The 12,741-nt window shown below is 42.8% G+C and overlaps 1 protein-coding gene across 1 annotated transcript in view; it reads left to right on the top strand.

Annotated features, from left to right (window-relative positions):
• The first annotated feature begins 3,703 nt into the window (after positions 1–3,703).
• Positions 3,704–12,741, top strand: part of phlpp1 (PH domain and leucine rich repeat protein phosphatase 1) — a 50,669-nt gene continuing 41,631 nt past the window's right edge. Inside the window, exon 1 of the mRNA XM_079612072.1 lies at positions 3,704–5,016. Coding sequence (XP_079468198.1) covers positions 3,843–5,016 — 1,174 coding nt within the window. The 5' untranslated portion in view covers positions 3,704–3,842. The remainder of the gene's footprint in view (positions 5,017–12,741) is intronic.

Below are 12,741 nucleotides of genomic sequence, written 5' to 3'. Positions count from 1 at the left end.
AGTAAAACAACAACAAAAAGCTTTAATAGTTATGACTTTCATTATTTTTTTCAATTACTTTTTAAAACATTAAGATATCATGACAGAAATTACTTAATGCCATGATTATAGTATACAGATTTAGATAGATTTTGACCACAGTTTGTACCCACATAACTGCATCAAAACATTATTACTATTTATATATTAATCTTTCTATATTATATTACTGTAGCCCACATTACATTACTTATTTTCGTTTTCTTTATAATATTGTTTTTATTTCATATGAACATTCATATTTCATGTTTGTGTATTCCTATGTATGTCTGCACAATGTCTGTAACTTGCTTTCCTTCTGCACTGGAAGCACATAAATTACTATCATAAAATGTAACGTATGTGTGGCGAAGCGGAGCGGTACAGGATTTCAATAAGTTACTTTGCTTATGGTGATAATTGTCGACTACGCCACCCTGAATAAATCAGGGAATATCTAAGTAACCCAGCGGTTAGCATTAGGTCACACAGGTTCGTGTGTGTCAGGGAGGTTAGAGACAAGAGTACACATAATTACAAAAAGGTCTTTTATTGACATACAAAAATAGTTAAAAACAGTATCTTCTTTTAAAACAAAGGCGCACAGCGCTCAATGCACAAATGTCAAGGCACAAAAACAGGTGCTCACAAGGGGGCAATATGAGTGGCACACACCGACATAGTCCTCTACCCACGAGGGTAGGAGGAGTTTGTCAAACAAAAAGTAAAACAAACCAAAACCAGGCTGAGCTTACCGGCGGAAGGACCACTTAATGGCTTTTCCAAAAGCGTAATTCTACTCACACACACACGTCACCGTGCACTTGGATCATACACGCAAGCACTCCAAAAGGTGTCACTCACTGCAACACTACCACCACCACAAATGCACTCGGGGGTCCTCCCGCCTGGTCACCTCAGTTCCTGGGAGAAACAAGATAAACAGCTGAATTTGTTTATCCAAAAAAATATAATAATCAAGGTCCACAACAACACACAACAGTAGTTACAGAAACAAAATCTAAACAATAAACACAGCTGACCAAAAGAAAGAGAAAAAGAATCACAGTAGATAGAGCTGGTGCAGCACACACACACACATACACGCGCGTGTGCACACACACACTGGTTCTCGTACTAATAACAGTCAATTATTATTATTAATCAACTTTTCTAATCACACAAAAAAAACGAAAGGAAGTAGAAGTAGACGGTATAATCCTGTGCCCTTATGAATTCCCGCCGGCACGATCAGCGCGACACGGAGGGACACTGGTTATCCAGGTGGACTCAAGTTCGTAGAAACACGGAAGAACGAGAGGGAGATTGTGCAGAGAACCAGCACAATGGTCCGGAGGACGAAAGGGAGGACCTGCGCCTCACGAACGCCTTAAAGAGAAGCAGCGGGATGTTAGTGCCTCTCTTTCCACTACAACCTTACAAACATCTTACATGACACTTACCAAAAGACGACATTACCCCACATGAAATCCCCACAGGCTACTATTTACCGCGATCATCACAACCACCGATTAACTGGGGTACAGGAAGCAACGCATTAACAGTGACATAGCGACTCAGTATACCACACGCCATCATAACCACCACTCAATACAGGGACAGTTTACATACCTGAAGGGTGGGCAAACACCTATTCTGAGCTGATGAAAATGCACCGTCAGACAAGTGCTTAAATGAAACGCTACAATTAAAAAGATAACATATCAGTGGCGTTCTAAACACATGATTTAAACCACCCGCTACCAGCACATACCTGAGGCGATAGTGGATGACGCAGGAGGGGGAGGACAAGACATGACGCATCTCAGAGTACAGCCAACCAGCGTTAAATAGACCGTACTCTTTCCTGATAGGACACCAGGACTGTCAGTCACTTACCTAATTCTGCCACATATGTCAACCTTTTCAAAGTCTCGTAATTCCTTTTAAGACCAAAAATAGTGTTTTATTAAACACTTTATCCTGCCAGGTAACGTTAGTATTCTGTCAACTGTCATAACATCTTCATAATCGTTAAAAAGTTTCCCCTCAGAGACTGTCAGTCAAAATATACGTAATTATATAACGCATGTATGATTTTAATAGTCATTTACGTAATGATGTCAAGTTGGTGCCTAGAGTATTTTTTTTTTTAAATCATTAATTTGTTTTATTATAATTTAATAATTACCTCAGCTCTAAAAAGATCGTTGTTCTTTGTCGCGGAATGGAATGGCTTTGCGCGCGCGCTGTTGCAGTTGTGCGCGCGCAGTCACATGCTCCAGTTGTGCGCGCGATGTTGTAGAGAGCTCAGTTTTTTGTATTATTTAATATATTATTATATTAATTACAATTTAATCATAATAAAATGTTAAATACAAATGTTAATACATTTTTTAATAAACGTATTATTTCAATAAGTTTGATGTATTACAACAAATAATTAACTGAATAATGCTTTCAGTGTTTTGCTTTTTGCCAGCATGTTTTTTTCCTACTAGCTTGTTCATATCAGTGGCGTACTTCAATCTTCCATTATTTGTATTTTATTTTGTTGTTAGATATGTTTTTTCGATGGTTACGTAACGTCTCTGTATTAATGATGTAAAATAAATCCCTAGTCCGTATTTTGAGCTGATGCTGTTTATTAGTCAGTGACTCTGTGTGATCGATAGAGGGCAGTAACACACTTCTGCTCCGCTGCAGCTGGATCTGCCTGAAATGGCGAATCTAAATTCAGTTCACGCACTTATCCTTTACTTTGTATTCATCAAAAACAACATACATCCACTAAAAGCACTCGCAACAATCATAGATTGATAAAATAAAGGCGACCACAATCAATCACTTTGATATTTAAATATGCAGAAAGAATACATTGTTATTTTTTTATATGTGATAAATCTGGTTATGTGTTCAACTTACTGAATATAGTGTTACTGTTATTTAACTGATGAGTGCGACTCATTTATATTTCAGAAACATAAACGGATGAACATGAATGACTGTGACGCACCAATAAAAACACACGCCGCACTGAATCACGGGAAATGGAGTTGTAGTCGAAGATATACGCACATCCAATTTCTTGCAGAGTTTACTAATATTTCTCTTCCCCAAAAAATAAAGGGTGACAGCGAATCAGCGAGACTATACATTTAGCGTCCCAACGTGAAAATGGAGTTGAACAATAATCAAATATGTTAATGTTTGAATGAGTTCAAAATAGTGATGCTCCAAAACAGCAGCTTCATGGGCGTTAACTGTTTCTATTCTCGCGAGATTTGCGTGGAGTGTGGCGTCTCCACGCTCTTTTTATTTATTAATGTACAATAAGCAGTGATGCTGTGATAACTAATGAGAAAATAGTTTAAAACAAACGCACACAGCTTACCAGCTTCTGAATACCACCAGTTCCAGCCTACTCGCTAGTTTCACATCACATCTCTGGAGTGTCAGCCTGAGGACGTGAACTCTCGCGATGGTTTGCTATTCCTTCGAGCTTACAGGAACTTCCTCCTTTTCGTTTTTTTTTTATCATCCAAAGAACAGCACCGTAATACGACATGCCGATAGAAATAACAGGGCATGATTTTAAAAAACAACAACGTTTATCCTCCGCTTTCGTTTCAGCATTCAAGGCGACGTGAATCCTCGCGTGTTTCTCGCGCGCATCTCGCGAGATTCGCGTCATTCGCTCTCAGACTCCATGATCTGATCCCGAGCGGAGCGGCGCGATCATAACTGCGTGTTCCGCGCGCGTTCAGGAGCGTCGTGCGGCGCTCACATCTCCGCTCAAATGGACTAGGAATGATCGTGTGAGGATGGAGAGCGTTAAACTGAAGAAGAGCAGCGCTCTGAGTGTGGCCTTGAGAAGCACAGCAGATGAAGAAGATGATGAAGGCCAGAGAGCATCGAGTCAGACGAGCTCAGACCAGCCCAGGACCAGAAGCCAGAGCCCAGCTGAGCTCAACATGGTAAACAAAGCCTGTAAAGGTAGCTCCAGTCTGCTGTTGAGGAAGAGGAGGGTGAAGAGGCACGTGTCGGGTATAAACTCATCTCACAGCCGGAGTCTGGACCGACAGACGCTGCTGAGACACAGAGCCAGTCCTCAACTACAGCTGTCAGACCGCCAGTGGGTCCGCCAGGACCTGCACCGGGGCTCCATCCACGTTCACGACCGGCTGCTGGCGTGGTCCCACCCGGCCCGGCCCGTTCTGTGCACCGTGGACAGCACCGCGACCGAGATAGCCCAGCGTCTGCAACAGGCCGGCGGCAAAACATGCTCCGTCCTGAGGCTGAACGCTAAAAGCTACCAGTCCACCGACGTGAACAGGAACTGCGATGGAGAGTATCCGCTCCGGCACCTTCACACCGGGAACGAGAGCCTCCCGGATCAGCCCGGTGACCGGTTACGCCTCCTGCTCCTGGAGAAAGACCATCCGTACCACCCGCAGGAGTACGACATCTACACGCCCTCGGAGGCCAGCGTGGACCGCTCGTCCCCTCAGGACGAGGACTCCCTGAAGAGGTTTGCGGGGTCCGATGTGGAGACCAGCAGCGCTTGTGACGAGCTGAGCTCCGGGGCCCGGTTCAGCCAGCACCGGGACTCGCTCAGCGACGACATGATCCTGGGCACGGATGCGTCTGCGTTCGACAGCAGCGCCGCCGAGGGCCTGGACACGTACGGGAGCTCCTCGGACGAGCTGGAGCTGGACTGTCCCGCGGAGCCCGTCCTGCCGGGGCCCGTGACCGGTGACCCACCGCCTGCTCTCGGGCACAGTCCGGGGTCAGCGGGCACACCGTCGTCCGATTCGGACTCCGGCCCGGCCCTGTACGTTCAGCTGCACGGCGAGGCCGCCCGGCGCCTGGGCCCCGACGAGAGGCCCCTACAGATCCAGAATGATTTTCTCTTTAAACTGGGATTTAAGGACCCGTGGCGGGTCCAGGAGGAGGGGATGAACACTGAGCTGGGATCTCTCCTGCGCTTCTACGCAGGTAAATGACTGCTGTTGTACTACTACTACGTTCACGGGCCTGTGTGAGCGAGTCGTGAGGCAGATCACACCGTCCCCCATCCACACATGAAGAGGTCGCTGTCAGCTGATGTGTGTGTTCATGGAAATGACCCCTGAGTCATTTAGAGTAGAAACAGCGACTGTGGCTCATGTACACAAGCGTGTTGATGTAGGCGAGATCGGTGTGTATGAGAAGTCACAGTCTGCTGCTAGTTACGTGACAAATCCCTTTCAAACTTCCCAGAGAAATGTATCACCCAAACTAGTAGTTTTCATTGAGTTGTGTTCGTTGATTTGGGAAAAGGTGTCCGCTAAATGAATATTGTGGCGAGCATCTAAAGAGTGTTTTAGTTCAAAGAGGGATTTGCAGAGTTTGGCAGCTTGGCTCAAATCTGAGGTCCTGACACTGACAGGCCAGAGGAGACGCACGCGAGACACGTCTTTATCTCTGGAGAAGCCGTCTCAGTCGTTACAGAGGTCTTTATTCGTGATTTGAAGTAGCTCTGAATTACTCCTTATAGGCCTACACCTTTTTTTTTACTTTGCAAATTGCACAAGCTTGTTTTAGAAACACTGCACACACGTGCATGCAGGAGATCTGACTCGAGCTGACACCGAGTTCACGTGACGTCACGCTCAAGCAGTTGTTATATGACACGTGCATGTCAAAAATAGTGCTACAACCCTTTAATTATTCACTTGCTTCAGAAACGTAGGTTACAAATGAATAACTGGTCACAGATTATATTAGGTGTCTCTTTAACTATTATGGACTGACAACATTTTTTATGCACAATGTGCTTATTGTGTTGTATTGCTAAACACTCGCTGCTATTGCGATGGGATACGGGGTAAAGTTAGGAACGGGGATAATGGGGCAAGGGAAGGCACAATGTGCAAATATAGATGCGATTCAATCAAATGATTAGTTTAAGGCCCTGTTTACTCCTGGTATTCAGATGCGTTTTGGTGGATCGGATCACACACCTGGCATTTTAATCCGTCTCTTTTGTCCACTTTCAAACACTTCTGTCCTGATTTCTTCGAGGGGAGGGTCTATGAATGAAATTTGATCTAATATATGGATGTAATGGACGAAATAAGCGTGTGCAATTAACATATGAACGTGAAAGGTGAAAACAGAAAAACATGCGACGAGCATCAGCTTCAGTTTCTGCTCTGACGGCCGCACGACCAGCCGGACGCTGTGAGTGTGTGTTAGACATCAGGAATGGCGAGAGAACATTGTGCCTGCTACGTTTCTTGTCTTCAAAACTCGGGTCTTCAGACCATTTTTAAATCCCTTCTGGCTTCCCGTAGAGTTTATGCATTAGGTCAGTATGTGGAGACTGGAGAGTAGACGGCCTTCTGTGGCTGTTTGAACACATTCGACCACATGAGCGTTTACACACCACGAAAGCAATCCGGGCGAATGAGTTTTCAGCTCCCTCTGGAAGTGATCGAAAGTGGACAAGCTCAAAACGTTTTAGACCGCGTTTACTCCTGTATTTAGCGCCGTCCACTCGTGAGCCGAAACGCATCTTAATAACAGGAGTAAACAGGACCTAAATGTTACTAGTTAAAGTTAATATAATTTTGGACCGAATAGCCTTGCAAATGTAACCTTACTGAAATGTTGACAAACTTTGAGAACACATGCTGTAAAGTTAGCATGAGTTGACGTGCTGCCACTGATCCTATATGATGATCAAGACCCGGCAGTCTCTAAAACATCAGCAGCCGCAAGAAGAACAACATGAATTCATGTTTATGTTCCCATGGATCTGTCTCTCTCTCTCTCTCTCTCTCTCTCTCTCTCTCTCCCTCTCTCTCTCTCTCTCTCTCTCCCTCTCTCTCTCCCTCCCTCTCTCCCTCCCTCTCTCTCTCTCTCTCCCTCTCTCTCTCTCTCTCTCTCTCTCTCTCGTTGGTAATAAACATGGCAGCGTTCTCTGCTCCCACGGATGCACATGACATGGCCACAACACCATTGTGAGCCGCTCTTGTCGTTTGGACGGCGCTCTTGTTCCGGTCTGTTCATTATCATTGCAGTGAAAGGCTGAATGCTGTGTTGGTGCAGTGGAGGGTGAAGAGAGAGGGGCTCGGGATATTTAGATGCTGTTCACCCGGCCTGTTCTTGGCTCGCGCTCCCTTCACCGTCTCACGCCAGCGTCCATTGGCCCGCCGGCCAACAGTGGGGCTTCAGGAAGCGCTTTCATTCACGCCGCTGAGAAAAACAGGGCTGTGAGGAACACGCATGGGGGAAGGAAAGGGTTGTGGGAGCAGGAGAGGATCTTAGCAACTGTTGGGGACGAAGAGCTGGTTTAATATGAGCTGCAGACTTGTACAGTGTTAACCAGAGGCGACGCTTACTTTAACCCTGTGAAGCCTACTCGATACGCACGTTTCTGAAACGTACTGGAAAACCTGTTGCACACATTCTGCTGCTTGATAGTTTATACGGTTAGCAAGTAAAAGGCATTTTAGTATAACTGTAAAAATGCCACTTTCAGTCTTTTTGCTGTGAAATCTTTCAGATTTTTATAAAGCAAACATAAGAATAACTTTGATGTTGTGATTTCAAGATGAACGCTTAGCTACTAGACTAAAGCAACTTCGCTTTACTTGAAGATCAATACATCATTTTTCAAACATCCATCCGGCTGTTGAGGAACGTTCATTTGTTCATCGCTCAATCGCTGTTGTGTTGCATTGCATTGCATTATAAGTTTGGAAACTGCTGAGCTTTGATCATGAACATTTACATCTTACTAATACAAATTGGGAACTAATTATATAATATTAGCGGAAACTTTTTATGCAAGCAGTCATCAAAAAATGACCAAATGAAAAACGCTAGCTTGAAAACAGCTACATTTGAATTTCTTGCTGCTGCTTGGCGACATATTTTTGCATAATAACTCTATGAAATGAAGAAGTTTGAAGTGTGCGGGCATGGAAAAGGTATGCTAGTCGATAATCTCTGGAGCTTGTCTCTGTGGAGCCTGACGTAAAGGTTTGTATTGGCCTGGGATCTTGGCAGATGTTGGCTGGATTAAAGCTCATGTGATGAGGATTAATGGCCGGTCACCTGATCAGACCCATCAATCATCACTGCGAGTGTTTCCCTCACTCCTGGCGCTGGCTCAGAGGTGTGCGAAGCCTCGTCCCCTCCCCCGTCCGAAGGCATGTGAAGCATGTACTCGGACTCTCCGGGAATGTCAGGCATGTGCGGCTCACTGAAGTGTGTATTACATCACGTTACATCAGTCTAGCGTTTTATCCTGCAGATTTGTCAAAGAAAACGTGGAGCATGATCATGAATGATATGACAAATGACTGATGGCTATAGGGTTTCTGATGTAGCCTAGAGTCTTGTTTGATAGAAGAAATATACAGTGGTCAACAACATTTAAAGTGGATCAAAACCTTTCATCAAACCTTTTTGACATGAATTTTGAACAATACCTGTTCTTGTCTTAGGACATCTTTTTATATCCACTTCAAATGTTAACCACTGTCTGTATGTGATCATAGGTGCTGTTTTATTAGCAGGAAACCTGTTTCCTGAAGGCTAATTTGTAGTTCATTGAGTTGAATGTTCATGTCACGGTTTCTTTGAGATATGACTGATAAAGCAGAAGCGCCGTCAGGATTTTTGCCAACCTGTAAAACAACTTTGTTAGATTATTAAACATATAATATCTCAGGGCTCAGAACCGGTTCAAGAATATATGTTATTGATGAAGTCGCGGGGCAGCGCTGACGAGAAGTTTCTGTGCACGTGAATACGTCTCTGTATCGTGTGTGTGTGTGTGCAAGAGTGCATAATAATAGTGCTTAAGTGAGCGTGCTTTCCATAGATAGTGAAACATCATCCCAATGAATTGGTGTTTGGCTCGAGTTATGGTGCAAAGGACCCTAGGTTGATTTTACCCCGAACCGTCCCTGTAAAGCTAGCTCCTGATTTAGTTTTGCATGATTTTTTTGTCATGTTTAATTGGTATTTCTCTGTCGCAGTCTCTTCACCAACACACACTCACTCTGCCTGTTACGTAACTGTGTTAGTCTCCTGACGAACATCTCGACCCACTCAGGCACGTGTGTGTGTGTGTGTGTGTGTGTGTGTGTGTGTGTCATGTACACACCCTGTGTCATCCTGCTCTTTAGCACTCTCACACATCTCATTTTCTGCACACACATGTTTTTTATATATACTGTGTGTGTGTGTGTGTGTGTGTGTGTGTGTGTGTGTTCACCCTACCCTAACCCTACTCCTAATATGTGTGCACTAGTTTCCGAGTATGGGTTGCCATACTTGGCCTTCGCACGTCACTTTCACGTTCCAGAAACTACCGCTGCAGTTTCATGAGTCAGTACAGTACAGACGCGTACAGTGTGTCTCATTAAAAGGTTGTAGGTTGCTCTGAGCTCCAGCGGCACGATCCGTTTTCTTGAATCCTGTTGTGTAGCATTAATGTGACTGTGGGCTACACTCTCTCTATAACTGTAATCAAAACACACTCCTTACACCTTATATTTGCAACTTTACTTCACCATAAAATCCAAATTAGCTGCAATATGAAAGCATTTCCACTTAAGATAAAACTAAGAACATTTTATTACTCAATATTTTATTTAGTTTACTTACTATAACAACTTTGAAAGACCTTTATGTTTATTGTGATGTCTTTTTAAAGCATGCATTATCTTTTCTGTTTCGTACTAGCAAGAAAGGGGAAAAAACCACCAGAAAAAAAATCATAAAACCCACAATAATATAATAATAATAGCCTGCACATCAAACCGTTTCTTTTAATGGTGAAAGTGTTGCTTCATTAAGATCAGTCTGCAGTCGAGGCGGTGTGTGTGTGTGTGTGTGTTCTGCTGTATTGAGCATCTGGATGAGGTTTCGGGAGATTCAGCAGCATCTGTGCTGTGCCGAGCTGTCTGAGAGGAGCTGTAGAGGACACGCCGTGTGTCTGCGGGGATCTGGGTGTCATCAATATAAATGCTCTGTAATTGCGACTGTCCTCGTACAGCCATCATGCCACCTCTGAAGCTTAACCTTAGTTCAGGCATAATTGTTTTAGCGCCTTTATGTCCCCTGTCACATATTTTAGGAATCATCATAAATGACTAATTAGGTATAATTTAAAAGGTTTTAAAAAGAGAACAGCCTTAGGTCTGTATTACAAAGCATTACAACCAGTTTAAACCATTTACAACCAATGTCTTTACTACATTTCTGGGCCTTGAAAGTGGTCATTTAATTACTGTCGATTTCATCAAAAATAGGCTATTTCTTAATTTGTGTTCTGAAGATGAACAAAGGTCTTACGGGTTTGGAACGACGTGAGAGTGAGTAATTAATGACAGAAATACAATTTTTGAGTGAACTAACCCTTTAAACAATTACAGAAATGCCATTAAAAGGCCAAGTTGGGTATTTTACACTTAAAGCCCTGTTTTCAGATAGTTTCTGATGAAATAGAACGGTTAAGATTGAAATTTGGACACGTGTTCCTGTCTCGATATTTTTCGGTTTCTGTGGTAGCGCCCCCCCCACCTCCACAATGGCTGCATAGGTGCACTCAACAATCCTTCCTAAAACGCGTTAAACTTTCGTTTACAAAGATGTGAAACTCACCGAGTGGTCAGGGGTGTTCACTGATATGCTCACACAAAAATCGCTGCAAAAGATGCTTTCCAACAGGTTTTATCCTAGTTGTTGTCCAACTCCTTTGACTTGTGTTGGATGTGCTGTGAGGTACGGTATTACTCCGCCGCCGGAAACGGAAATGGGGTTGTTTGTGGTCTTTCTGTAGTCGTATGCAGTCGGGGTATCGTAGGCTACGCTATCCAAACATTTTTAAAAGATCAAAGCTATCTGTGTCAACTTGGAAATGGATTCCGAGACGCTTGTGTGGGAGGATGAGGGTTTTCAGATCGATTTTGATGGACAGGGTTACAGGTTTGAACCTGAATATTCAGAGGAGGAATTCCTGCACAGAAATTGGGCAGGAGTGTTTATTATTCAAGCTCTCAATGGAAGAATGTACGGGTGTGAGGCGTTTGGAAAAATAGGTCCACAGTTTTACAACGAATGGTAAAACACCTGTTAATTTAACCGTTCTATTTTCATCAGAAACGATCTGAAAACAGGGCTTTAAGTGTCAAATACCGAACCTAAAGTGTAGTCTTGTTTAACATTATGTAATTATTCTAAACAAGTTTGCAGCGGAAGTCGCAGAACCGAGCAACATGTTATAATTTCATATAAGTAGATGAGTTAATTGCGTTTAATGACTGAAAACATGTCATTGTATTGAAAAATAACGATTCGTACACATTTGTATGTCTAAAATTTGTACATCATTTCATCATAATTAATGTCAGTAAATAATTTCTGTCAATATTGTACGTTTCAGTGTGTGTAGATGAGTAAATGTACATGTGGTAGAACCACACTTTACATAAAAATACACAAGAATACTGATGAGACGCTCTCAGACATCAGACAAACAAATATGTGAACACAGAACCTGTGCTGACACTATAGGCACAGCAAGAACGTCTTTTAACTTGTCAAGTATATTTGCCTTGTTAGATAGCGCTGCTTATCTGAACACAGTCTGTTTACCTTGGCACAGTAATGTGAATATGGCGGCACGTTGCAGGACCAATCCTGACTCTGCACATCATCCTATATCATGTTCACAATTTAGCCTCCATCTAACAACCAATCGTAAACCGAGCAGTGCTCACCTGATTAAATGTTCATTCAAATCGAGAGTCATGTGAGTGACGGTGATGATAGCCTTGTTCATTTCTGTCTGTGCATCGCTTGTCATGTTATTGGCCACCTGCACTTCAGATCATCCTTCGTTTAACTAGGATCTGTGTTGCACTGAAGTCCCATATTGCAGAAGATCTGACCTCTGGACAGACGACACTGTCGCTCTGAACATCTGGATCTTTCTGAAGAGAGTCCCGGACTAGCAGGACTTCTTCATTGGTCCTCTGGTGGCTGGACCAGAGGTGTAAAGTACTTGAGTAATTTTACTTGATTACTGTACTAAAGTATTATTAAAGTAATAATTGGGGGATTTTTACTTTAGGCTACTTAAGTACAATTAAAAATCAATACTTTTCCTTTTACTTAATTACATTTTTTAAGAAAAAAAGTACTTTTTACTCCTTACAATTTTATTTACAAAGTACTTATTTTTTGGAGATCACTTTATTCTATATCTCCTTGCTATTACCAATCCAATTGAATTGCGCTGATGCCCAGTTTAGTTTAAATGTTATTTATTCTACCAATGAGATTCGTTTTCACATTCCATGAAATTGGTCAGACATGTTCATTGGTCCTTTGGAAGTGACGTCATGTCGCATCTGTTATCACAATGCACACCACCTTGACCTGGAAATTAGAGAAATTATAACAGTCCAGAAACACACAAAAAATCTGCTTCTGCTTAAGTTTTTGAAAATATGCTTCTGCTTAAGTTAAATCCGAGGTTTTACAACTTTGAGGAGTATGTTGCATACTGGCATTAGATAGTAGTCTTATAGTTTGATAATTAAATACAATTAAATACAAACAGTTCTAAAGCAGGATAAAACCTTGTATGTGGTTCATTCAGTTCATGTTTTAGAGATTAAAAGCTTAAACAAGAATCTCTAGTTTTCATTCTTGCTG

Source organism: Phoxinus phoxinus (assembly GCF_949152265.1).
Source record: "Phoxinus phoxinus genome assembly, chromosome: 5".
Taxonomy (NCBI): Eukaryota; Metazoa; Chordata; class Actinopteri; order Cypriniformes; family Leuciscidae; genus Phoxinus; species Phoxinus phoxinus.
This window is presented reverse-complemented; position numbering and strand designations above follow the sequence as displayed.